General features: G+C 56.3%; 7 protein-coding genes across 7 annotated transcripts; 4 read left to right on the forward strand and 3 right to left on the reverse strand.

The window, feature by feature from the left end:
- Positions 1-435: 435 nt before the first annotated feature.
- GGS23DRAFT_619104 (uncharacterized protein) lies at positions 436-3,386 on the forward strand (the record flags this gene model as incomplete). The annotated part of the gene is made up of 2 exons (XM_051520989.1): positions 436-474; positions 598-3,386. 2 exons carry the CDS (start codon positions 436-438, stop codon positions 2,746-2,748), a joined length of 2,190 nt encoding a protein of 729 aa, XP_051373222.1. The 3' UTR covers positions 2,749-3,386.
- Positions 2,552-3,610, forward strand: GGS23DRAFT_560542 (uncharacterized protein). The gene has a single exon (XM_051515895.1). The coding sequence runs from the start codon at positions 2,794-2,796 to the stop codon at positions 3,256-3,258; it is 465 nt and encodes a 154-aa protein (XP_051373223.1). The 5' UTR covers positions 2,552-2,793; the 3' UTR covers positions 3,259-3,610.
- A 1,645-nt stretch (positions 3,611-5,255) lies between these two features.
- GGS23DRAFT_595245 (mediator complex, subunit Med10) lies at positions 5,256-5,879 on the forward strand (the record flags this gene model as incomplete). Its single annotated transcript, XM_051518281.1, has 2 exons — positions 5,256-5,295; positions 5,374-5,879. 2 exons carry the CDS (start codon positions 5,256-5,258, stop codon positions 5,877-5,879), a joined length of 546 nt encoding a protein of 181 aa, XP_051373224.1.
- Positions 5,880-6,562: 683 nt separating this feature from the next.
- Positions 6,563-8,016, reverse strand: GGS23DRAFT_595246 (3-isopropylmalate dehydrogenase; the record flags this gene model as incomplete). The annotated part of the gene is made up of 4 exons (XM_051518282.1): positions 6,563-6,798; positions 6,874-7,627; positions 7,772-7,854; positions 7,941-8,016. 4 exons carry the CDS (start codon positions 8,014-8,016, stop codon positions 6,563-6,565), a joined length of 1,149 nt encoding a protein of 382 aa, XP_051373225.1.
- Positions 8,017-9,796: 1,780 nt separating this feature from the next.
- Positions 9,797-13,229, reverse strand: GGS23DRAFT_450369 (uncharacterized protein). Its single transcript, XM_051514014.1, has 3 exons — positions 12,511-13,229; positions 10,364-12,451; positions 9,797-10,274 (listed from the first exon to the last, which is right to left on the reverse strand). The coding sequence occupies exons 1-3, from the start codon at positions 12,534-12,536 to the stop codon at positions 10,067-10,069; spliced, it is 2,322 nt and encodes a 773-aa protein (XP_051373226.1). The 5' UTR covers positions 12,537-13,229; the 3' UTR covers positions 9,797-10,066.
- A 7,768-nt stretch (positions 13,230-20,997) lies between these two features.
- Positions 20,998-21,902, forward strand: GGS23DRAFT_560560 (uncharacterized protein). Its single transcript, XM_051515896.1, has one exon. The coding sequence runs from the start codon at positions 21,107-21,109 to the stop codon at positions 21,686-21,688; it is 582 nt and encodes a 193-aa protein (XP_051373227.1). The 5' UTR covers positions 20,998-21,106; the 3' UTR covers positions 21,689-21,902.
- A 989-nt stretch (positions 21,903-22,891) lies between these two features.
- On the reverse strand, positions 22,892-25,523 carry GGS23DRAFT_450470 (uncharacterized protein). The gene is made up of 4 exons (XM_051514015.1): positions 25,437-25,523; positions 24,824-25,316; positions 23,508-24,772; positions 22,892-23,449 (listed from the first exon to the last, which is right to left on the reverse strand). Exons 2-4 carry the CDS (start codon positions 25,257-25,259, stop codon positions 23,183-23,185), a joined length of 1,968 nt encoding a protein of 655 aa, XP_051373228.1. The 5' UTR covers positions 25,260-25,316; positions 25,437-25,523; the 3' UTR covers positions 22,892-23,182.
- Positions 25,524-25,659: the final 136 nt, after the last annotated feature.

Below are 25,659 nucleotides of genomic sequence, written 5' to 3' on the forward strand. Positions count from 1 at the left end.
GCGAGGCTAGATCGCCTTGCCGATTTGTGTATGACGATGCCTTACTGTAGGTACCTCTGAGTTCGGTACCGGCCTGTTGCCTATAATACAGGTATATAAGTCGGGTGCTTGAGGTACGTGAGGTACCTGTATAAGTACCTGATGGTAGGTACGTACGTACAAAAGGTACTTGGGTGATCGGCAGGCCGTCGCCCGTTTTCCGGCGCTACGGCCAAAACAATTTGTTGACTTTCCCCCCAAAGTAAACCAAAGTAAACAAGTCTAATGTCAGTCAGTCTCCTTTTTTTTCCCTCTCCACTGCCTTCTTTCCACTTCATCACCTTGACACTGCATATTAATCCCGTAGCACGAGCTTTCTGAGATACGAGAATCTTCTGAATCCACCCAAGAATCACTCCATATCTGCCCATTGAGGCTGCCAATACCGATCCCGCCATGGCGCGTCGCTCGGCTCGCATCGCGGGCGCTTGCAAGGTAAGTAAACAAACCCTCCTGTCTGCCTGCTTCCCCCTTTCCCATCTCCCTATCTTCATCTCGCATCTCGAATGCTATATCCCGCTTACTTTCCGGCACTGACCGCGCCTTTTTTAACATTAGAGAACTACGGCTTCGCCCGCCCCTAGAATGGGATCCGTCTTCGAGGACGGTGAGCCGTCCGAAACCCCGACTACCACGCGCCGTCTTGACACGATTGCCTCTTCCCCGATGGCTAAGCCCACCACCCCATCTTTAGCTACGCCAGTCAAGCTCCCCATGTCCGAAATGCACCCGAGCAAGGCCCACCCGACCACCGCAGCACCTTCGTCCGGCACTAAGCTTGGCTTCGTCGACATCGACTACACCAGAACGCCTGCCGAGCAGATCGCCCTGGCCCGCGATACCCCTTCCAAGACCCCGTCGCTCCTCCCGTCGTCTGCCTTCACCTTTCGGAAGACCCTCTCCACCGCCGACAATGCGTTGAGCCCCGAAACTAAAAAGATGATGGAAGCTATTCGCGACCACGGTGCCAGAATCAAAGCCGACCTTGTTGCTCAGAGTAACCAGGCGAGGCTTGATGGAGATGAGTCGTGCGACGCCCGCAAAATCCGACGAGCTAAAGGCAAGATGGACCGCTTCAGTGCTGTCCATATAGCCGAGTTTAAGAAGATGGATTCCATCGAGAACCATCCTTCCGTCCTTCGAAACGCTTCCAATCGCAACGCCCTCAAAGCAGGCGTAAAGCGGAGCCAGTCAAACGCTGACCTCGAAAATCCCGACTCAGTACAGTCTGCAGAGTCTTCTTCTCGCCCAGCGCCGGCCTTTTCCGAGACCCAGGATCGTCCCGATCCTGAGTCTGCCCCGGTGAAGCGTATGCGACAGAGAGCTGAGGATGATGCATCTGCCCTTCGACCTGTTTCACGCGACGGCGGTTCCATTCCCCAGCCGAAGAGCAGCGGCAACGATTCATTCCGTAGCGGCATTCCTCGATCACAGGCCCTTGCTAGCGCCATGACCCCAACCAAAGCATCCCTTGCGCGCGCAAAGAGTATCAAGACTCTTCCTACCACTAACCTGGCCAAGTCTGTTAGCAAACCTGATCTGAGCGGCCTCTTCAACGACGAAAGCAAGCCGGATCTCGCTGGCTTAATTAGATCTTCCAGTAAGAAGGCTTCCGGTGGTCTGAAAAAGTCGGTAACAGCCAGCGACTTGAGCGCCCCCACGCATGTTCAAACTCCCGGTCGATTTGATAAGGTCAAATCGCTGTTTAAGAAATTCACTGGACCTAAGCCCAAGTCCAACATCCCCCAGCTTACGGCTACCCCTTCTAAGACGTCTCTCCACCCGGGTGTCGACAACGAGCTGCCGCCTGTTCCACTTACTGCTCCGGCGCGAAAGCCGGAACGCCATGTGAACTTCACACCCCGAACCAAGCCGCCGCCGGAGTTGACGAATACTCCGTCTCCTGTCAAGTCGAGCCTCCCGCTCTCCAAGGCGATGGCGCAGCGGCTCCCGACTAGCGCTAGCGGCAAGCTCGCCGCCGTCGTTGGCAAGCCCGCGGGCGAGAAAGCGGCCCCGTCTAGCGATGAGGTAGCGTATCCAGACTTGTCCGCCTACTGCCGCAACATCGGCGAGAACGCGAGCGAGAGCCCAGAGAAGCCGGGTGAGAAGCCGGGTAAGGCGCACCTGCCGGCGTCGGTCCCCGGCACCTTCACCTTCCGCAGCGACCACACGATCCGGTTCGACTGCAGCTCGCCGCGGGGGTTCGGCGCCGCGGCGGGCCAGGCGAGCGTGCGCCAGGTGCGCCACTCGGTGCTGCCGGGGGCGTGCGCGCCGGTCCTGATGCCAGGGAGCTTCCCGCGGCTCGCCGCCGCGGCCGACGCGGCGTCGGCGTCGCCGAACAAGGAGAACCAGGACCCGGGGCTCGCGGGCGTCGGCGTCGGCATCCCCCACGGCATGTCGAACAAGAAGCGGCACCGGACCAGCTGGGCCGAGGAGGAGGCGGAGGCGGCGCAGCAGGAGCGCGGGCGCGAGCAGGACGAGGGCGGCGCCCGCGCCGCCAAGAAGGCCCGCAGGGAGGCGCCGCTCGAGGGCCACGCGGTCGTCGCGCCCCGCCTCGTCGCCGCCGGCGCCGCGGCCCTCTGCTCACCCGACAAGAAGAAGGTCCCCGCCCCCCTCGCCGCCACCCCGAGCCCTCTCAAGAAGAAGCGCACTGGCGGCCTCACGCGCAGCCGCCTGAACATGCTGGCCCGGCCGAAGATCCGCAAGTAGAGAAGGACAGAGAGCTGCCAGCCGGCGTCGAACACGCGCGCGTAGATGCCGCTTTGGACTGGCGGCGCTTTTTATGCCACGCGGGCGAGGGCTCTCCCTGCCGCTCTGATACATGGAAGCACTGACCTTTCTCTCCCGTTCTTTCCACGAGCTACTACTACCACCGCCGCCGCCGCCGCCGCTTGTGCTGCTTACCGCGCTACCGCTACTACGCCCCACTCCTCCTCCTCGGCTCTCGCATCGCATACGGTTGATTTCTGCACTGCATTCGGGGGGGAGAAAAACGGCACGGCGACACGGGGCGTCGTCGTCGTCGTCGTAGGACCACGGAGAAGCTTCTCTAGATGGAGACGGATGCTTCTCCGCTGCTTGTCTGTTCGGGGGTCTTGTTTTTTAACCCCCTCCCGCTCACTAGCACACTGTTGCTGTTTTCCTAAGGGTACCTGTTGTTTCGGCGTTGGTTTGCAAGGTATGGCGTGGTACTGCTGTTGCTCTTATAGCTGCTCCTAGGGGCCTGGGCGGGGATGGGAATGGATCAAAGGCTACGCTACGGCGCGCTCCCGCATTCAAGGTCTTTCTTCCCGTGTAGATACATAGGGTTAGGTACCAAACGATGGCATGAGAAATTTTATGGTTACGATCTTCTACAATGGTGAAATGTCGGGTTGGTATCCCGCTCGGCGTCGTGTGTTTCTGGGAATTGGTCCCCTCCCTTTTTCCACGCCCCGTCAGATATTACGTCGCAGTGATACATGCCCGTATCGTTTTAAGAGGAGTGGTTTTCCGTCATGCTGCGACCGGCTATAGGTATTTGAATAACTACTCGGAATATCCGGTATGGCTGGTAGTTAGCATCCTGTGCATCGTCTTATTCTTGTGTCCTTGTACAACTCGATGTTTTTATAGTTACTGCCGATGAGGAAGCTCGAACGTTTCTCGGCGTACTTGTTAACATGCTCGTAACTACCTCGAGGCGTACGCTGGGACGAAGCTGGCTTTTCAGATGCGCGTTGGGTGTCTCGTTCGAGGGTTGCGTACCTAGGCGGCTGATTAGATTTCGACACTACTTACCTACTACCTACCTATCTACCTACCCTAACCCATCTGAGTGTGAGATCTACGTTACCTTGTTTAAATAGTAGCTGCATCCCGCGGCTCTGTATATAGCAATGCCGGCTCTATAGCATGTATGGAGACGGACGGAAAAGTGTTATTATCGTGGACAGGAAGCATCTCGATAGACCTGCGGAAACGAGCGATTCTGGCGTCGAGCCTATTACCATGGCCGTAACCCGTGACGTCAGTCTTCCCAATCAGGAATGTGATGCCCGCTTTGATTGGCCCAGTTAGCATCGCTCAGTCGAAGTCGGGATACTTCCCACTCGTGCGCGCTGCGTGGATGCTGTAGAGACTTGCCTAGAGGGTGGAGATGGATGGATATCATTGTAAGTAGGCGTAAGAGCAACAATGGATTTAGAAACATTCACGGGTTATTGGAGGTCGTGTATGTTGCACCTTACCAGCCGGATGGGGATGGGGGTTCTGGCAGAGAGTGACAGACGACGCCTTTTCCACTCCGCTCACCCGATCCAACTTGTATAACCACATACCTCGCGCATTGATATAATAATCGTTTACTGTTTGGATCCGCTAGGATTAAAATCAACAAATAACCCCCAAAATGAAAACGCTGCAGCTGTTGGAGGGGAGTTTGATACGTATCGTTTAGGATTTCGAGTGAGGGAGGGTACCTATGGTAACCGGACCGAACGCCAGCAAGTAGCATGACCCCCTTGCATTTCGACATCTATGACGGATCGGGCCGGCCAGGTAGAGCAATAACGGGAAACACTGCCGTTACCCACAGTAACATCCCCTGCCCTGAGGGCATCCTTAGGCGCAGAGTTATAGACAGTATAGGTATGAGTACCTATACTTGGGTGCATCCTGATTGACCCCAGTTGATGTACGGGATTTGCACAGCGTGCCTGGCCGCGACGGGAAGGTTATAAGAGGTAAGACGAAGGGGAAAATGCGTGTAAATAGATACACACACACATAAAGACATATTAAATATACAAATATATGCCTGTACCTCGCATGCATGGCTCAGTGTAGGTCTGCCTCGCCGCGTGGAGCCCGCAATACCAACGTAACCCACCCGCAGACCCGCAGACCAGCGCGCCGTCGGGTCGGCGACGAGTACTAAGTACCGCAGGCCATACCTCCTGTACGTGTACCTACTGGTAGAACCGCACCTCGTACTCTCTTTCCACCTCCCTCCTTCCCTCACCTTCTCAGCACCCCCTCAAACAAAGACCGCCTTTTCCCCTCGAGCGTCGATACTCTCTCTCTCTCTCTCTTTTTCTCTCTCTGCCATTCTCTCTACCAGCAGCCAACCCGTGCCTCTTCTCCATCACACAGCCTCATCCTCACCTACCCCTCCCTCTCACGCCTCCGCGCGCCGCACGAGAAACCAGACGAACGCGCCGTCGAGCCGACCCGCCATGGCCCCGGTGGCGCGCGTCGACCACGATGCGCTCGAGCGTGAGCCGGCCCCGCCTGCCCCCCCCTCCCCCCTCCTCCGACCTGTCCGCTAACGCGCGCCGTCTCACCCCTCCGCAGAGCAGCTCAAGGACACGATCCAGACGCTCACCAACATCATGGTGCAGGTGACGAACTACGACGCGACGGGCTCCTCGGCGTCGAGCGCGGCCGGGGGCGGCAGCGCGCGGGGTGTGTCGTCGTCGTCGTCGCGCGACGTGATCGCGAGCGAGCTGCGGGCGCTGTCGGCGTCGCTGCAGGCGGTGCACCAGCGCTCGGCGGCGTCGCTCGCACCGTCGCCCGTGCCCGCCGCCGCCGCCCTCCCTCACATCCCCCCTGAGCTCATCCAGTACGTCGACAACGGCCGCAACCCCGACATCTACACCCGCGAGTTCGTCGAGCTCGTCCGCCGCGGCAACCAGCTCCTCCGCGGCAAGCAGGCCGCCTTCGCCGCCTTTCGCGACGTCCTCGCCGGCGAGATGGACCGCGCCCTCCCCGAGCTGCGCCGCGACACCGCCCGCGTCCTCGCCGCCACCGCCGGCCCCGCCAGCGGCACGGCCGCCGCGGCGGCGTCGAGGAGGACGTGAGCGCGAGAGTTGCCGTGGCTGAGGAGGCCGGAGAGGTGGGGTATAGGGAGGTGATGATGACAATGACGACGATAGAGGTCTCAGGCTAGGACGGGGCCTAGGGGAGATACACTGAAGAGAAGAGAGACGCGGAATGCCCATCAGATGCAAAGTTGGGGTCCTGGTTAGTTGGCTCTGTTCTGTTTTATTCCACCCTTTAAATTTTATTCGAGCGGTATTTGCAAAGCTGTTTTTATATACTAAGCCGCGGCCCGGCCCTTACGAATTTGCAGCATTTCCCATACTTGAAATCGCAGTACTTGGGCACGTCGTATATTAAATCTAGCCTTGCCTAGTTCCGCGGCCCCGCGTTGGCATCCGGTAGATGTTACCGCGGGACGCGGAACGAAGACCACTATACCGTGGCTCGTCACAACATAACTCCACGCACCGGCACCCCTTCCTTGCCGACCTGTGTAGCGCGTTTGCTCTCTACTTCTTGCCCACCCGATATTTGAAACGACCGCTTAACCGGCGTGCTCTCGCCGTTGCCATCGTCTCAGATCCCCTATTCACTCCACTTCCCCGCCTCTACTCTTGCGAGTGGCCCCTCCACTCAGACCAGAAAAGGGGGAACAAGGAAACGAGAAGAGAGACGGGAAGGGGAAAAAAACGAAAGGAGAAGGAGCGGCCATCGGCTATGCTCAAGCCTTTAGGATCTTGATAACCTCGGCGACGACGGCATCGCCGACCTCAGTGGTGCCCGCCGAGCCGCCGAGTTCCTTCGTCCTGATGCCGGCCTCGATGACGTTCTTCACGGCGGTCTCGACCGCGTCGGCCTCGCGCGGCAGCGCCAGCGAGTAGCGGAACATCATGGCGACAGACAGGATGGTGCCGAGAGGGTTCACGATGCCCTTGCCCGAGATGTCGGGCGCCGAGCCTGCGTAACACGGGAGACATTAGCTTAGGCCGCGGCCAGCCATCCTAGATAGAACCGTGATTTCTCTCGACTAACCGTGGATGGGCTCGTAGATGCCGTTGCAGCGCGCCTTCCCGTCGGGCAGGCCGGCAAGGCTCGCGCTGGGGCTGAGGCCGATGCTGCCGGGGATGGCGCTCGCCTGGTCGCTGATGATGTCGCCGAAGAGGTTCCCGGTGACGATGATGCCGTTGAGGGAGCGCGGGTTCTTGACGAGGAGGAGGGCGGCGCTGTCGATTAGCTGGTGGCGCAGCTCGAGCTGGGGGAACTCGCGGGCCATGGTCTCGGAGACGACGCGGCGCCAGAGCCGGCTCGACGCGAGCACGTTGGCCTTGTCGAGCGACCAGACGGGCGCCGGCGGCGTGCGCGCGAGGGCGAGGCGGGCCGCTAGCCGCGTCACGCGCTCGATCTCAGGGCGCGTGTACAGCTCCGTGTCCCAGGCAACGTCGGCGCCCTCAACGCCGTCCTTGCCGTCGGTGCCGGCGACCGGCTCCTTCCGCTCTCCGAAGTAGATGCCACCCGTCAGCTCGCGCACGATGGTGAAGTCGGTGCCGCGGCACACGTCGGCCTTGAGCGGCGAGTAGTCGACGAGCACGTCCGACGGGAAGAAGCACGGCCGCAGGTTGCCGTACGTGCCGAGCTCCTTACGCAGCTGCAGGATGCCCTGCTCTGGCCGCACGGCGCCCGTGCCCCACTCAGGCCCGCCGATGGCGCCCAGGAGCACCGCGTCGGCGGCCTTGGCTGCGGCGAGGGCTGCCTCGGTAAGCGGGGTGCCGTGGGCGTCGATAGAGCTCTGCGGTTTCTGGATTCAGCCTCGCCTCTCCTTTCTCACTCTCTCCCTCTTTCCCATGTGCATACGTGTAGGTGGCTATGTATCTAGAGAAGGGGCGAGAAGCAGGAGAAGGGGGTGGCTCTGGAGGGTGGGAGGAAGACGTACACCGCCGAGGGGGTGGTCTTGGAGGTTGAACTTGCCGGCCGATGGGCTCGCGGACTCGATTGCCTTGATGACCTGTTGGAGCGCTCGCCTCGCGTTAGCACGTCTATCACAGGTAGTTGCACGTCCGGAACAATTGGCCAATGGCTTGAGAGACGTGTAGAGATGCGACTCGCCTTGACGGCCTCGGCCACGACTTCGGGACCGCAGTGGTCTCCGCCGAAGACTACGATGTTGTGGGTGGACATTTTGACTGCGTCTCGTCCGTCGTCTCGCTTCAGAAGCCGCAAGAGCCCTGGTGCGGTGCGGGAACCAGTGTCAACGTCGAAGGTGAAGGGAGTGCCGCGTAGAACTGATTGGCTTGGTGGGTGGGATTGCGAGGTGACAGTGCTCGCTGGGACGACTTTGCCTGTGTACGTGCGTATGTAGAGGGGTGATCTATAGAGAGCCCACCTGTCTGTGTAGTATCCAGCAGCAGCAGGCAATAGTGGTGGGAGTAGTGGTAGTAGTAATAAATATATACACCTAAGGCACTCGAGTATGTTGGCACCGGCTTGTAATATTTAACAGCAAAATTCAACAACCCTCGCATTTCACCTCGATTCAACCGACCTCTTTAATGTCCCCATACTTTTTTTTTCCTCTTCCTCTCCTTCTTCTGGTCCTTCCTCCGGTCCGATCCCGGTTCGGCTCCCGAGTCGCTACGAGAAAAGAACATAGAGAGAGAGAAAGAAAAAAAAGAAGAGAAAAAGAAAGAAAAAGGCAAAGGTAGGGAGAAAAAAAAAAGAAAGAAAAGCGAAACGAAATGGGAAAAAAAAAAAAAACCTGGACCTATCCCCAGCAGAGCATCCGTGAAGGCCAGCCCCGCGTTCGTCAGCCGGTTCAAAGTCGTGCTTCTGTTCCCCTTCCCCACGTTGCCGAGATCGGCCGAGTCTGGGATACGTACCCCTCATCCCCTTCCCAGGTCCATCGCAACCAACCGATCTCATCATCCCAATCTTTGATATCCAGGCGCCTCTATGTAGAAGTCCTGGACACGGCGCCGCCTCCCTATTAAATTCCTCTGTACGCATGTTGCCAGGCTCGAATTAGCCCGAGTTTGCCGACACTTGCCGACCAGAGGTACCCCGGTATCACCCCACCTACCTTTATGTACTTAGGTACATAACGTGGGTTCAGGTCATAGCTCTATCATGTGGGTATCTCAAGTACCTAAGTACCTACTTATATTTAGATACTATAGCGGGAGGGGGGGGGGGGGGGGGGGTTATGGATAGTATATTTATAATATTACTACGGTATAGAAGTAATTTTTAAATAAAGTAATAATAACGAACGCTTTCATTAAGTATAAAGTACTTATAGTAAAAGTTACGATATAGATTTTATTATAGTTTAATATAAGTATTACGTTATAGTTATTTTAATAAAGTATGTATTTGTTATCTTCTCGATATTATATTAATTTAAATATATATTCTAACTTAATATAATTTTAGATAATTATTTTATTTTTAAAAGGAGCTACTAAATTAATATAACATTCGTATTATATCTATATCGTATCTTAAGTTTAATTCGCTTTAGTATTACAATAGAAATACTTTTAGCTATAGTGATCCTTTCTAAGAGTAGTAATAGTGCTAGACATACTGTCGATAGACCCCATCCTCCCGTATGGTAGGTAGGAAGTAGATTAGATACCGAAGGTACTAACCTACAGTAGCCCGAGATCGTTTTGCCCGAGTACATGCCCATATACACATTAAGGTACCTGTAGGTACCTACATACCTGTAGTTAGGTACATTAGGCACCTTCACCCCTTAGACGCATATCCCGGTCGCCGCCGTCATACCCCCGTCACCGTAGACACCTTCGCCCCGATGGCCCCGGTCGGCTTTCCGCTTCTTCCGTGTCCGGCGCAACTCGTCCCAATGCCGCAAAAGTACGTAGCCGCGACGAGAGTCGGTGGCGGCTATAGTTGTAGACCCACGCATACCGTCGTAGAGCTAGACTCAAGTCCGCTTCTCTACTCCGTCTTCGTCTTCAGAAGCCAACCTTCCTCATTGCCATTCCTTCGTCTTCCGCGGAAGCCCGGATTAGGGTAGGGTATCGTGTAGTATGCAACTGCTCCTAGCTTGTATTTGTACCCAAGCGGTCTATTTCCGTCTATCTTCAAGCGAACGCCGCCATCCACAGAAGCCCCCATGTATTAAGCCGTCCCTCGTCCGATCCATCCCACAGCGGATCGTACCCCGACGCGCGCCCGCCCCCCGAGATGCCTGCCGCGCACATCATTACCTAAATGATTTGAACGACCTATGCGCTAACGGGGACGTGATGGGCAGTCGAGGGTTCGACCCTCCCGTGGTCCTACGTATCTCGCGCCCTCGCATGCCGTGGGCGTTGGGCGTATTCGCGCAGAACGCGCACACGTATACACGCGGGTGCGTCTGGCGCGTGATGTTGGTGCACTTGCCGTGAAGCCACATTTCGCACGATTCGCTGCCACCGCATCAGCCGCTGTACTCGACAGGCCCTACGATATGCGTATACGTCGGCAAGGGGGAATGGGGAGAGGGGGTGGGACATACCACTGAACCATGTAGCCGTTGCCGTTGATATGGCTACTGGCAGTATTGCAGATGCATCGGATCTGGTAGCTCCGGTCAGCCGACGGAGTGTGGAGTTCGCTGGTCCTCAGAGAAACCGGAGAGACGGTCGAGCTGGCGCTATAGGCCGGTCGTGATCCGAAGTGCTCGCCCGTATTCAAACCTCTCTTTTGGCGGCTCTCGATAACCTTGCGCAGTTCGCTTGCCGCGTCACCACGGTCGCCACCGTCAGCCACATTCATCACCGTCTCCGCCTCGCTTTCGGCATCGTTGTCCGCCGGATCGTGGTCCGTGAAATAGATGCCTAAGCTACTCGTGCTTTGGTCGGCGATGCTTGTCTGCGACGTGTGGAAAGCCTGGGAGGACGGCATTCGCAGATCAGGAGCTGCAAACGACGTGTTTCTGCTCGGGATGATGATAGGCTCGTCGTCCGTGGAAGATTCGTCCTCTCCGGAGGATGTCCAACGCTGCTCCTGGCCACGTTGCTCCTCCCTCCGGCGCCGCGCGATGGCAGACGTCGGCTCCTCATCGTTTACAACTATGGTCGTCGTTTCTGCCCGCGCCCGACCTTTCGAGTCGATTGTGAACTTGACAGAGGTTTGAGTTCGAGGAGCCGGCGCCTCGGGAATAGAGCTCAGGCTAGGCAGCCGATGGTGGTAGTTCTTGAGCGGTGATATTCTCCCGCCTGTTCTGGGCCCCTGAGATACCGACCTCCGGGTACTCTGTGGTATAGGTCGCGCGGCCGGCGCAAGGCTCGGCAAACTAGGCATTTTGCCAGCGGGCTTTCGGGTTCCTTTCTCACTAACACTCCGCGACAGCCCGGGACGGTCGATAGGCTTGACTGGCGAGCTTGCCGAAGCACGATTCGCCTTCTTGCCGGTTGTCGCTCCTTTGCTGCCTGCCGTACGACGCACAGGACCGCGTTTTGGCTGTTTGGCGGGTACCGGCGCAGTTTCCAGTGGCGTCAAAGGCTGCATCAGGGTAGGCTGCGGCATGGGGTCAAAGGGCGCCGGTTCCATATCGGCAGAAGGTGGCCGAGTAAAGAGAAGGCCAGGATCTACGCCGCCACTATGGCTCATCATAACAAAAGAATCGTCAGCTGAGGCAGGGAAAGATGAACTGAACATGGACGAGTCCGCCGCGCTCGTGTCGAGGGGCGATGACACAGGCTTCGGCGCAAGCGCCCGTTCCTTCTTTGCCGGCGGGTGACCAGTTTCCTGAGTCTGCGATGGAACAACGCCGGTGTCCTGGAATACCTCGTTGGACTTGCCCCAATCCAGGGAGCCCATGGGTCGGTGGCTCGGTGGCGGGAATGCACTTCCGCTAGCAGTGGAGAAGTCGATATCCATCGGGGTCATATCGCTATCCCAAAATATGCGTGCATCCCCGAAGGCCGGGGCCGTGGCTGGCGCCGACATAGGATATCCAAAAAGGTCGGGAGCTGATATGAAGCCAGACATGTGCTGCTGTTGCGGCGTGCCAGGTACTAACTCTGGATCGAAACCCTCATTTTGCATGATGCCTGTCTGGAGCTTCGGAGCAAGCCGCCGCTTACCCTTGTGAGCCGACGGCGGTGGCGTGGCCGTCTGGGTCTTGGCTTCTTGCGGTGTATCCCGGTAGCCCTTCTTGGAAGACAGCTGCTGTAAGGCAGTCTGAAAGCTGGTCTCGGTTGGGCTGTGATCCGTCACTAGGGGCGCCGGAGAGGAGAGAAGTCGCCGAGACGGCTCGACGGCGGGCAGAGGCAGGTTTGGGTTGGGCAAGTAGTGGGTAACATGGGATGCAATATCAGCGGCGATCTCCTCGGCAGACAGGGGCCTCTTGTGGTGGGAAGACTGGTAGGGCGTGGGGACGGAGAAGTCGACAAAAGGAGGGTGGGAGCCGGTCAAGTTGCCGGGAGTGGAGTTGAAAACGGAGTATTCTTCGGCAAAGCGCGGTGTCCAGCCCGAGGACTCGTCGAACGAGGCCCGATGGTGGTGGTTGTTTTTGGGAGTTTCGAAGACAGAGCTCGGAAAGCCAGCAGAGGTTGGGGTTTGTTTAGGGGTGGGAGGTTGAGCGTTTGGATCACCAAAGCTGCAAGCCGGCTGTCAGCACCGAGACATGTGGGAAGGGAGACTGAAAATGTGTCTTGCCTGGAAATGGGTTCGTCTCCACTCATAGCAAAAGTCTCTGATACGCTCCGAGATGCCCAAGAAACCACAACAAGCGTTTGCTCTCGGCAGCCGTTTCTAGCTGGCTGCGGCTACGGGAGAGGGATGCGGACTCGGCAAGAAGATGCGGTGGGCGGAGGATTCTCCCGCGCAGCCAGAGGTCTCCAAAGACGAGGAGAGTGCCGGCAGCAGCTACGCCAGCATGAAAAGAACGCTTCTCTCAAATCGACGACGGCGCCGTTTTTGTTTTCGGCGTGCGTGCGTTCGTGTGTGCGCCTTCAGGGTCGTATATCATTGCACATTATCATAACTACAGTCGTCGACAAGAGGGAGGGCGACGGAAATCGTTTGCAACCATCAGACACAGACTGCGGGAGGCGGGAAACGAAGAGTTATGGTCAGCTCAGCTTCGAATTCTACGATAGTTAAAAGAGTACGACGTACGGAATTGGACAGAGGAAAAGATATCATACGTCGTTGCTCTAGGAGACGAGTGGATGGGAAGAGATAGAGCCAATAATAGCAGGCGCTGTCGTGGTCTAAGCGGTGGTAGTGTGTGTGTGTGTGTGTGCGTGGTGGAGGTGGTGGAGAGGTTTAGGAAGATGTAGGTAGGTAAAAGCTCAGATGGAGCCCTGAGGTACGACGAGGTATGGAGAGAAGCGCTGCGTTGTGGCAGGTCACGCCTGCGCTGGAGGGCAGCACAGATTGGTGGATAGATAGGCAGGTGGGAGTGGCTGCCTTGGATGTGGATGGGGATGTGGAGGTGGGATGGCCAATGTCATAACGTCCATAGTACCTTTGTGTACATCGGTATTAGTAGTATAAAGGCATCTGATGCTTGAAGTCTACTGCTAGGGTGAGGTACCTGCAGTACCTCGGAGGTTGGTAGAGGTACCTAGCTTCTAGTTCGGGTGAATGATCAGGTTAGCATAGGCTAACAGGTAGTACATACCTATATACGAAAGGCAAGATAGAACAGAAAAATAAGAGAAGAGGAAGAAAAGAGAGGCAAAGGCGAATAGGACGTGTGTATACTCTATGCACCGCTAATCGGACGAAGCTTCACCTCCAGCTTGACCAAAATTTTCAGCTCTCTTTCTTTTTTCCCCCCTCTCCCCTAGCCGCAGACCCATCCCGCGAAGGAGACGAGGGGCAGACAGACAGACAAACAGACAAGACAGACAGACAAGACAAGACAAGAGAGAGACGGCTACCTAGCCAATAGCCTCCGGCAAGGACGGAGGTGGCGATCATGCTGTGAAGGGAAAACCCCGTCGTTTTGCGTAATGGTGCGGCCGTCTACATGAACAATCAATTGGCTGCGGGCACTCTGCTGAGACAGGAAACACTACACTGCATAAGGTAGGTAGGGAAGCCGGATCTATGTAGGTACACGAGCAGCCCGCATAGACGAGCAGAATAACAGGTATCATTAAATGTAGGTATAAAACATCTCTAGAAGAGTTCTCGTACCCACATATAGAAGAAAGCAAAGCGAAGGGATGGTGCCATTCGCACAGGGAGCCCTAGGATAACCCCCGGAACCGCAACCCTCATCGCGGCTAGGGTGGTTAACTCTACATAGGTAGTATTAAGGCAGCCTCTGTAATAGCTACCTATAACATAACGTATAGCGATTAGGGTATCCATGACAACCCTTTAGTATGCGAAGAACATGTATGGTAGAAACAGCGATCCTACTCCTATCCACCTGAGGAGAACCGCATCGCGCCCTCGTCGGAGCTGACCGTCTTCTAGCGTCGAGTGCCGCCCGGGGGCGTGTGTCGGCCCAGTTTCAGTTGGCGGTTGGTAGGTACTTTCCCCGTCCAAGTGTCTGATCGAACAAATCTGCCTACATGTAGTATGATTACGACGATGATAATAGAGACTTGTTGTATACCTGCTCACCAAGCACGATGGCAATGCTACGGTTCCCGCAAGCTTCGAAAGGGGATTCGGGTCTCGCAGCCACGCACGTCCACTGTTAAGTAGGTACTACTACATAGGTAACTAACTACCTAACCTACTCTCCGCCAAGCAGGCAAACTATCGTGCTTACTAGCGGACCCAGCTGCCAGAAGGAATCGGCGCAGCAGCTTGACAATTCTTCTTCTAATGCAGGGTCATATTAGACGATGTCCGTCCGGGGTATCGCGGCCTTTCGGAGGGGGCCTCATAGATACTGCAACATACCTACGCAGCCGGTTACGTAGGGCATAGGCATACATACCTGGGTATAATTTCTGCTACAAGGCGATTACCTTAATGCCTGACCTGTAAGGGACTATGAAATGCACTATTGGCATCCCGTGCGTGCATAGGAACCGTAGGTAGCGCGTGCGTACCACGTAGGTACCTATATATGCCGTGATAAAAATAGGAACAGCCTCAAGAGCGAGCGGTTAAGCTCCGATATGCCGATATGGCAGACCGACCTAGGGGGTTTTTCTTCGAGGTCCGGTAGGAAAGTGGAAATCCCACCCACGAGGTGTCGAGCCGGCGGGTCGTACTACGATATTCTGAGGCTTGGTGCCTGCATTAGATGTGACGAGAATGAGTCACTTACTTACCCAAGCCAGCTTAAGCCCGTCCGCGGTGAGCCCACTTGAGGCAATTCCTAAGATGCATTACGAAGGGGGATAAATACTAGTAATAGCTCATTGGAACTCACCAAGCTCTGTGCAGCCGTCTGTTGTAGTATCGCACGGAGCAGCCATAAGACGTGGGACGGACGCAATGATATGGTAGCGTTGCATAAAAGTGATGAGCAACTTCGGGCGCCAAGACAGACCTAAGCAATGCCTCGCAGTAATTCAGCTGCCCGCAGGGTTAGGCAGGTGTTGGCCATAATATAAAGCATCTCGGGCGAGCTCGGTGGGACGTCCAGTAGGCATCATCTAACCTACATCGCAGCTCGGCCAGATCGTGGAACCGCACGGGAAAAAAAAAAGTCGAGAAAAAAAGAAAATAGGAAGAGGTGCCTCGTAGCGCCGGGCGTCGGCCTCGACACATTCGCCTATGTCGCCTACCTGCTTCGCCAGGCGCCGGAGTGTGACCACTCGAGGCGCGAAGCTATACCTACGCCGTGGACGTGCTCGTACCGCTGCCTGCATCCGCCTACAACCCCGAGCAGCAGGAAAGCGAGCGAGTAGACGCGGCACGGGGGCTCGGCTCAGGGAGAGCCGGAGGGGAGGATAGAAGCCCCAACCAACCGAGACTCTACGTCAATTTGCCGCAGCATGCAGGCTTAGGGGTGAGGAACACGAAGAGATCCCGGGTAGGCAATAAGCAGGTAAACTGCCCGTCGTCGCAAACGACAACCCACCTCAATTTAGAAGACCAGGAATACCCCAATACTGCCAACACCGGCACCGGACTTTTCTTGCGGCCCAACTACGTGGGCGCCTCTATGTATAGGCTGCCGACGTAAACATTAATATCGTCCCGTCGTGCCACCAACGCGCCACATGTTGCACGAGGCGGTAGGGAAGATCTATGAATAGGTAGGTAAATTGCCGAGTTGGAGAGAGTTTTGGCTGTTCACCTGGAAGGGTCGGAATAGGCGATACGACAACGTTTGGGTGAGCCGAAGTCACCGTCCCATCATTCGGAACGGCATCGTCCACCTCACCACCAACCAACGGCATAGCCCTTTTATTTAGCGGGCTAGGTTAGGTAGGTAGAGGTTTATTTTCGCTTTCTTTTCTTCCAGGTTGGCGGCCTAGATAGGTTAGGTACCTACCCACTACATGTAGGCACCTAAGGTACCTTAGGTACCTACATACAGGTGGAGGTAGGTACCTCGCAACCGCTAATAGAGGCACCCAAGGGGCTCTACGTTGGGGGGTGCATTATCTAGGTAGGTACATAGGTACCTACCCATCATGTGCATGCCTTATTAAGGCACTGGGCAGTTATCATAACAGGTACCTACCTAACGTAGTATCAGACCCACATGGGGCACTCTAAAATATCTGCCGCGTGATTGGCTGGCAACCCTCCCTGCCATTTCCCAAAATGGTCATCCTCAAAACCCTCCATATTTTTCAACTTCACCACGTCACCACTTGACAATCTCAGCCTCCTCGTCCCCCTATATTCACCCGTATCTTGAGCTATATTCCTCCTCTCTTGCGGTAAGATACATCACCACGCCAATATATGCGAGCGATAGACATATGACTTGAGTCATACGCCTATGACCCCCGAAGTTTATTGCGCTGGACCGTTACAGACCTAGATAGGTAGTCGAAATAGGCTGGGAGAGCCCAACGCAACGTCTTCCGAGCGCTACAACTAACCGAGCCTTGTGTCGATGGCGCCAGGCAGTCGCTTCGATCGTCCCGGACATATGCCTGACAACAATCAAGCAGAGAGCTCGTATCCCCGGCTTCTCATTCATCCCGGCCCCTCGGTCTAAGCGATCCAACCGACGGGTTTATCAACTGTCATGGCGAATTCCGCGCCACGTAACTAGGGAGATGCGTTGTTCGTGACAATTCCCGGCAGTCAGCTTATCCTATCGCACGTATGAGTGACATTCCAGTGGGGTGGGGGGCAGAGACTCGAGTACTTTTCGACATACGCGATGGTGAAATGTGCCACTCCATACCTGGGTGCCCGTCTTCGGCGAGGCTCTGCTGCCATGCAAATCCCGATATAGGTTGCGTAAAGCTAAAGTGTATTACTCGTCCTTCTCGTACCGCTGGACATCGCACTGAAAGTCTTAGGTATGAGCCATTCTTGGCAACCGTAAGACGAGCCACCACGGCGAGAAGTCGATCTTGCACATCAGAAGGAAATTCCGGGCGCCGAACAGGGGCACGGTCGTTGGGCCATACCGCGTCCACGACCTCGGATTTCTTCTTATCCGAGACTCGCCGTCGTAATCGGGGGCCCCCGGTTCACGGAGCCTTCCGAAGTCCTCGCGCATATAACACGACATCTCGGAAGTGGCTGTTGCGTACGTATCTAGCTCGGTAAGCTGGAGTCGAAAGCGCAAGTGGGTTAGGAGGAGAGGCGTTATTGAGGCACTCATGCAGCGAAAGGCGTATTCTTGGATTTGACAACGCAATGTGTAAATCTCGAGGGCCTAGGCTGCAAAGGATGAGGGTGAGCAAGCAAAAAACGACATTAATTTCACCATGACTACGGAAAAAAAGAACCCGTGGAGGCGATGTGACTTATCGTTCTGTCCAGCGGCCCTCCTGGTTAAGGAGTACTGAAGAGGCCACTATATGGGACCTCGCTAGAAAGGATACAGCATGCCGTATGGATACAAGCAACGAGGCTGGTGGAACTCGGACCTGCTAGACTAATAGTCCATCGCCATTCGGAAATACGGGGCAGAGCATCGTGTTTTTCTTGAAATGGCACGGGATTAGGCGTAGATCAGACGCCATGGTGAAAACCCCCCGGCGAGGGAAGATAAAGGAAAATTCACCTGCTACGGCTATCGGCGTCCTCTCTGACGCTAACACGAGTCTATATCGGGGGAGGTTGGCTAGACAAGATCCGAAATCGCGAGACACATCAAAGAGAACTAACTTACCTGCCCTACGAGCAAGAAGCTAGCCCCAACCAGAATATCCTTTCGAATGCGTATGGTACCCCAGCAACACGCGGGTTCTTTAGGGGCCCCATAGATTGTTATGAGGGAGGGGACGATATATTCTCTCCAAACACACTCTGGGTGAAATTATCAACGCTCTTCGCCGATCTCCCAACCTTTCATCTAAACGGCCTCGTACCCACGAGAAGTATATGTCCCGATCGAGCCGGGACACGGAGGGGAGGTCGGTGAGCAGAGGAGCAACCACAGCAGACGTTGCGTGCTCGGAATCTCACTCAATATATGCCGCCAAATCTGACCTCGCTCCAAGACCTCGCGCAATCTTACCGTTTTCCGGGCCGGGGGGGTATGCAACACCGGCTTCAGGCGCTCTCCAACTGCTCTCGCTCGCCCCCTCACGCTACCACCCTACACGTGGCAACGGCGAGCTCGCAGCGGCGGGCGCTCGCCTCGTCACCGTGCTACCGGACGCAAGCCACGGTCGCACGCGTATGCGGTAGGATCCGCGCTAGCAGACCGCTACGCTGTCCTCGGGAGAAGGGAGCGGCCAGTGAAGTCCGGCTTAAGTGACGTGGGGGATGGTTGGAGGAGCCGGTGAGCAGAGGAGAGGTTAAACGAGTAGGCGGAATGTAGAATGCCGGCGATGAGGAAGGAGGAGAAGCGTAATACCACGAAACAGGTGTCTTTCAAGTATCAGATTACCTATGCCTCGGTTGGGCCACTTACATGATAGCTGCTGTGCGGGTATTATCTGGCTTATGGCCCCCTTTATACCTAGGCCAGCCTAGGAGATAACATGATACCGCAAGGATCTGGAAGGATTCTTGGAGGTAGCTTAGCCGCCGTTTCTTCCCGCCCGCTCTCTTAAGTCCTCAAGATGTAGTCCAATACTCTGCTGCCTCTAGTGCCAGATCGGTCATTAGTAGCTCCCGGATAGTTTCGTTGATACGTCGCTCCTGTGGATGCATACCGAAACATGAAAGAATCAGGGGCGATGGTGAAAGCCAAGAAGAGATCCCGTGATAACTCCGCATCTGCTCCGTTACATAGAAGTGTATGTTTACCGGCAATAACGACAAATTGGAGGTCAACGATTTCGGCTTGCGGGATCCGGCGTATGGGAAGCTCGGGATCGAATCGCCTCGCGAACTCAGCCGGTGACTATCGTATATCTCTAACCCGGCTTACTAGTCAGCGCCTTGGGTAAGGGCCCGGGCCTCCCTCCCCGTGCCTGTTCCCGCGGGAGGTGTGAGGACTGAGACCTTCCCGTTCCAGGTATATTGGGCTGGCTTACCCGTAGCATTTTGGGGAACCTTCCGCATTTCTCAACTGCACCGGTTGGCACGCACACGTTATCATCTACCGAACTTCTTCTTCACGTCCGCGGGAGGCTACCAGCCTCGTCCGCGGAGGCAAGTAAACACCCCCAGAATAGAAACAAGCGGCCCCCAACCGACGGAACCGACTGGCTAGGCCGGGCGGAAGGCCACCCAGTTCTACAGGAATGGGACGCGGAGCCGCGGCTAGCAACGCTGGCCAGGCCCGTGCCAGCCTAGCCTTACAGCGCTTTTTGGCCCCCCCCCTTCCTCCCCTACGCCTCTTTTAGCCCAAGTCCGGCCGAGGCAGAAACGGCGTGAAGACATCGTGTGCTTATATGTGCCTTTTCATATACACATACGTTCGTAAACATACCGGGGGGAGGGGGAGGGAAAGGAGTCCCAGTGTACGTATATTCATGGCCGCCGATATACCTACCTTACGGCCATCCTCAAATCCTTGCGCCCGGCAAGTTTGACCTGGCTTACCGGATCGGCGATCCCTAGGGGGACGTACACCGAAGCTGGCTGCTGGGTATGCTCGGAGGAAGAGGGAAAGGGAGCAGGGATGCCGAGCGATATAGGCACCCACATATGTATGTAGATTTAGAGTGAAAGAACTGGGAGGGGGAGAGGGTGTAAATAGCAAAGACGAAACAAGACAACCGACTTCCCCCCCCCCCCAGTGTGGTGGCGACAATAGCACAATGTGTCGTCCTTGTCCGAGCCTCCAAGTGTCTCTGCTTCGTATACCTCCCCCCCCTTTCCCTGTCCCACTACCCCCCCCCCCCCCCCTTCGCTCCCATCTCACAATTGCGCCGGCCCAGATCTCAAGGAGACCCGGTTCACCCAGCCATCGATCCACCGATCCATCGATCCAGGGGGGGGGGGGGGGTGAAGCGGAGCGAAGAGGGGGTCTTCTGAGCGTCAGTCGTAGCAGCAGCGCCGGAGGGAAAACACCAGCCCCAGCCGACGTTCGCCCAACTTACGTGAGAGGGGGAGAGATGTACACAGACGCCTGCGATGACGAGGGGGAACGAAGATCCGGGGCCTTGACGCCGGCGCAACATACTACATGCGTTACGTGGGTGCGCGCCCTCGCACCCGCACACACCTATCTATACCACACATACATATACACAGGCACACACGGGGTTATACACACCTCCCTACCCAGTAGCCATATCACACCGCGTTATATCTATACCACGAGCTCGGTAAGCCGCCTCCGCCAGCGCACCCGGATAGGCTAAACTGCGCAGCGAGGGAGACCCCGAGGACCCGTCCTTTCCTCCTTCCTCATCCGCTTCCGCTTCCGCTGCCCCCCCCCCCCCCCCTCTTCTTCTTTCTTGTCCCTAAGATAAGCCTAGATGACTACCAGCGACGGGGCCAGCAAAACTCAGCCGAGGGCCTATTTCCTGCTCCGCGCCGTCTCTTCCGGCGGCTTCTAGCAGCGAGTCGCTTCGGGCCGCGCTCTGCGTAGAAACTCTTCCTCCCCCCCCCCCCCCCCTGGGTTACCGGGCGCGAGGGAGGCGAGGAACGGGGGACACATAGTGTACATGCGTACGTGGGCACATGCTAGGCCGGTACCTGGTAGGTCGGTATGTGGGCGATGGTGGGGAGCAGGAGCAGGGTGCGAGAGAAAGAGAGAGAGAGGATAGCGACGCGGATCTGCTGACCGAGCCGGGGTATGTGTGGTACATGTAGGTCATCATTCATGCGTTTCGCTCTCTCTGGCTCCCTCCCTCTCTCCCTTGGGGAGGGGAGGGGGGGGACACCGTTCCGCTCCAGCGTTTATACCGGCACGCCGTTTACCTTGGCCAGCGTGCGGGCTGTCCACCCCTCCACACCCACCCCAGCGCCCGTAGCCCTCGGGTGGCTCGTCACCGTCGTCGTCGTCGTCGTCGACCAGTGGCGGAGGAGGGACGACGAGGAACAAGGAGGTGGGCGCGAGCGCAGGGGGGGAGTGGCTGTAGACCCCGCGAGAGAGAGAGAGAGAGCAGGTCTGGGTCACCAAGGCAGAGGCAGCGCCAGAGGCGCGTACTCCCCCCTCCCACCCGCCTGTGTGTGTGCCTATCGAGGCGTGGGTGGGCGTAGCGTGGGCAGGCAGCCAGCCAGCTCCGTAATGCTGTGTAAGCGGCCTAGCTCGTCTGCGGAGAGAGAGGCACGCACACGCACACGCACGCTGGGACGATGGATCGATGGGATGGCGATGGGGTTGGACGGGTGGACGGGTGGACGGGGGGGGATGGGCGGCCCCCAAACGCGCTGAGAAACCCGGACATGGATGGGTTATAATAACCTGGCGTGCGGTCAGGTATCAAGTATAGCGCGGCAGGCAGGCAGGCAGGTAAGTTGACGTGTGTGTGTGTGTGTGTGTGTGTGCTTGCGGGCGTGAACGCTTCTTCCTCGGGTCTTCTGGACAGCGCAGCACTCTCTCCCTCCTCTCGCCCTGCTCATCCCCGAGGCTCGTCCTCCAGGCGGGCAGGCCCAGTCCTACGTTCCCCTTCCCCCTCCTCTACTGAACCTCCACCCACCTCACCCCATGTCCCACGTTATCTGCGTGGGCGTGACCTCGATTCGAAACCGCATCCGACCGCGCTGAGAAGCTGCCTGGATCGATCAGCGACCCTCTCTCTTTTTTTCAACTCTCCCCTTTCGTCTTTGAAACGTAAGTAGGTATCTGATCTGATCCGATCCGATCGTCATCGTCATCATCACGTAGATAGTAGTAGATAAAAACACCCATCCACACGCGCCCACACACACAACGCACGAAAAATGAAGCATACTTTTGAAACTCGTGAGACTTGGGAAATTTTGAAATCATTCATCGTCATCTAACTAGGTCTACGGATATCGCCGAGCAAAAAACCAAACACTTATCCAAAAAAAAAGTTGATAAAAACCATCCCGTGGTATCATGTTTCCTGATCCCTCACTCGTCCCAACTCCTTTACCGCTGCCCAGCAGGGCCTACTTTCTTTTTTCTTTTCGCTATTTCGACCAAAGAATTCCCCTCCGTACCTCGATAGCGAAGTATTCCCTCCGCTGTTATCCCCTCCTCCCGCCCCCCCTTCGCTCACCGTGCCTACGTCCCTTCCCTCTCCCCCATAGAGACTGCTGAGGGTATCACCTAAGTAACTATCTACATTACGTTGCAAGGAAAAGGAGAAAAAGAAAAAAGGTCATATGAGAAAAGGGGGGATTTTGTGGCGTATATAGACAGCGAAGGCTGTTGAACCGGCGATAAGAAGGAAAACGTAAGGTCTGCCGGCCGTATTGGCAAAACGCGATAGGAGCCAAGGGGGGTGGAAAAATAGCGCACAACGAAGCGAAGCAATCTGATTTCTTTTTGTCGTGAAAACCGCCGTAGTGTATCGCCCCGTTCCCGTCTATCCCATCCGTTCGTAAAACAAACCCGTAGCTTGCTCAATTCGTCGTAGCAGCATTGGTTGGCCAGAGACCTTTTTTTTCTGGTATTTCTTTCTGTTTGGTTGATATACCCCAGCTTGCAGTATCGCAAATCTGTGGAATTCGCCTGGCGACGGAGTGATGGAGGAGGAGGGGGTTGTGTGAGAGATGCGGCCAGGATAGTGCTACGTGCGCTACCTGACCTGGTGAAAAGTTCCATATGCCGTCTATAGATCATTCCGAAAATCGATGAGAAAAATCCAAGGAAATATTTCATTGCTCGTCCAAGATGTCAGGATCTAGACATGAAGATTGGTTGAAAAATTGTGCCTCGGGCAGAGTGTGGCGAGATTTAGATCATATTCGTTAGCCCACCGAGAGGGGGGAAAGCCTTGTGCGGTCGAGGTTGCTCCGGTTGCATGTTCTGCCCGTTGAGTCCGGGTGCGGGCGCCGACGTGGGGGTCGGTGTCGCGGCCTGCGAGACTGACCTAGAGGCCGGCTGAGGCGTCGTGGGCGGTTGTTGTTGCGGTTTGGTGATCTGAGAGGCTGCAATAGCCCGGGTATGGCTGCTCTCGCGTCGCCTTTTCGGCGCATCCTTGACTTTTTGGTGCGTATGGCACTGCAGTATATATTAGCACGCGACGGCCGTGTCGGAAGTTGTCTGTTTCCTCTCCTACCTTGTATGCATGCCTGAACCAGGTCGTGCCCTTCTTCTTGCTGCTCACCAGGGCAATCCAATCGTTGCAGCTACCGCACAGGCCTTCCCAGACGTCTGGGTTGCCATCCATTCGCCTCGTTTCTTGGGGCTCTTGGAAGGGATTGCCGGTGGCCGCGCTGATCCCGTGAGTAAAACTCTTATCGTACCAGAACGCTGAGTTCTTCAATACCAACCACCGGCCGGGCTTGCAAATGCCGCACCACCCTTCTCGCTTGTTGCCGTGACCACGGACCCACCTTGGCGTATACAGGTCGCCCTCGAATCGCAACTCCTGCTCGTGGGGGACGAGGTCTGGATCCGAAGGATTCATATCCTCGGGAGGGGGTGGGATCTGCTCCTCTTGAAGGGAAGCGTACAAATCCGGCGGGTCGGACAAGTCTGTGTAGTGGCCATGCAGGGAATGGGGGTCCGCGTTGCTTTGCAGCATCCTGAACAGCCCGTGGGATAGCAACGGTGGGGGGCTCTCGAAGTGATGGTGCTCCGGGTGGAACGCCTGAGACGGCAATTGGGATGGTAGCTGCGTCGGCAAAAGCATGCTATTGCGGAAAGCCGGCGGGTGCGACACGAGGAACGGATGCTGTTGCATAGCTTGAAGGTTGCCAAAGTTGAGGGGGAGCGGATTATTCGGCATCGTAGGCGACGAGTGCCTCGACGACATCCGGGGCCCGAAAGCGTCGTGCGTGTGGTGATAGACGAAAGGTGACGGGCGGCGGCTGGCAGCAGTGCCATAGGACCCAGTGGACCACCTCTTATTCCTTGCGCTGCTGTCGACGGTGTAAGGAGCAGATCTCATGCCGGGCCGGGGGGAGGGAGAGGCGCCTCGGCCGCGACTTTGGGTTCGGACCAGATCGGAGCGGCTCTGAGGTGTCATGCGAGGAGAGGCCACGGGCGACAGCTGCGTGGAAGACATGAGTGAATTGCGGTTAGAAGGTGGCGGGTAATCCGAAGTAAAAGACGGCGCTTCCGACAGCGCGGCCGAGAAATCCTCGTACGAAGGCATGTCAGACAGACCTGTCGTCGACACGGTGAAAGATGAGCCAGACATGCGACGGGGATGTAGGCCTGGCTCGAAGCCCGCCGAGTCGTTATCCATTTGCGCGCCCGGGTACCGAAGGTCGATGATGGGGATCGCCTCATCCGCGGTGTAAGCTTGTCCGATGTGCATGTCAACATCGAAGTTAGGCATCTCAAAGTGATCATCACACTGCTTGGTCGCCCACGGACCTACTCTCCTCGTTAGCGGCGGCCTTGCGAGCCAGTTCCACTGCCACTCACTGCTATCCATGGTCGTCACAGGGTAGAAGTCTTGATGCATCGAAACAGGCCGCGACATCGTATCGCTGGGCGTGTGGATTGTCAAGCCAGATGGCGTTTCCCAAGAAGGTAAAGTCCCGAATTCATCGCTCGTGCAGAATGAAAACCCTTCGTGAATAGTGGCGGGCCTCGGGCGGGCTTCCTGCGATACCGGCGTCGTCCACATCCCCGCCGGCGCCGCTTGGTTTTCCGTCTTGACAGGCATCTCGTTCCTGTTCATCATCGTGACCAACGGAGGCGGCGGCGGCGGCGGCCGGACGTCTCTGACGAATTTATCGTCGTTGGAGCCAAGCGTGAAAGCAGGTGCTTGAATCTGCTGGCACCTGTGGCTGTGTGAGTTCCTATCAAACATAGCTGATCCTGGTTGGGCATACAGCTGCCTCGGGTTCGAGTCCATGACTATACGGGCGGCAACAGCAAAAAAATGATCTGGAGGTAGTATTATAGATATGAGCTAAACAAGGGAGCATAGCGGTTAGCTAATAAACGGACGACAGCATGCCAGCAGATAGACGAGGGGCGCATCCCATAGGTAAGGGACAACAAAGACTGAAGCGATCATCGGCAGACTTACATTGGTTATAGCGGTAGGGACTATAGCTGGCCAACTAATTAATCTCCGGCGAGGCTAAGAAGAAAGCAAGCCGGGAAGGAGTGCGGAGAATTTAGATCTCTGTGGAACGGTAGAGAGCGTGCGTTTCACTTTGAGGATATATGTGTGTATAGAGTGTGAGCGAGTGTGTAAACCAGTGGTGGTAGCGGAGTTGAGTTCGAGGTGTCGATCAGAGGGTTGTTGT

Source organism: Durotheca rogersii (assembly GCF_024521655.1).
Source record: "Durotheca rogersii strain YMJ 92031201 chromosome Unknown GGS23scaffold_6, whole genome shotgun sequence".
NCBI lineage: Eukaryota > Fungi > Ascomycota > Sordariomycetes > Xylariales > Xylariaceae > Durotheca > Durotheca rogersii.

What these genes read in the sequence shown, in the direction of transcription:
- GGS23DRAFT_560560 (XM_051515896.1), top strand. Translation starts at nt 21,107, where the DNA reads ATGTGTGGTACATGTAGGTCATCATTCATGCGTTTCGCTCTCTCTGGC.
- GGS23DRAFT_450369 (XM_051514014.1), bottom strand. Translation starts at nt 12,536, where the DNA reads ATGAGTGGAGACGAACCCATTTCCAG. An exon ending in GGAGACGAACCCATTTCCAG is followed by an intron (nt 12,452 to 12,510) that starts GCAAGACACATT and finishes GCCGGCTTGCAG; the next exon opens with CTTTGGTGATCCAAACGCTC. An exon ending in AACGGCTACATGGTTCAGTG is followed by an intron (nt 10,275 to 10,363) that starts GTATGTCCCACC and finishes ATGCGGTGGCAG; the next exon opens with CGAATCGTGCGAAATGTGGC.
- GGS23DRAFT_450470 (XM_051514015.1), bottom strand. Translation starts at nt 25,259, where the DNA reads ATGGACTCGAACCCGAGGCAGCTGTATGCCCAACCAGGATCAGCTATG. An exon ending in TGTGACGACCATGGATAGCA is followed by an intron (nt 24,773 to 24,823) that starts GTGAGTGGCAGT and finishes CGAGGAGAGTAG; the next exon opens with GTCCGTGGGCGACCAAGCAG. An exon ending in GGTTCAGGCATGCATACAAG is followed by an intron (nt 23,450 to 23,507) that starts GTAGGAGAGGAA and finishes TATATACTGCAG; the next exon opens with TGCCATACGCACCAAAAAGT.
- GGS23DRAFT_560542 (XM_051515895.1), top strand. Translation starts at nt 2,794, where the DNA reads ATGCCGCTTTGGACTGGCGGCGCTTTTTATGCCACGCGGGCGAGGGCT.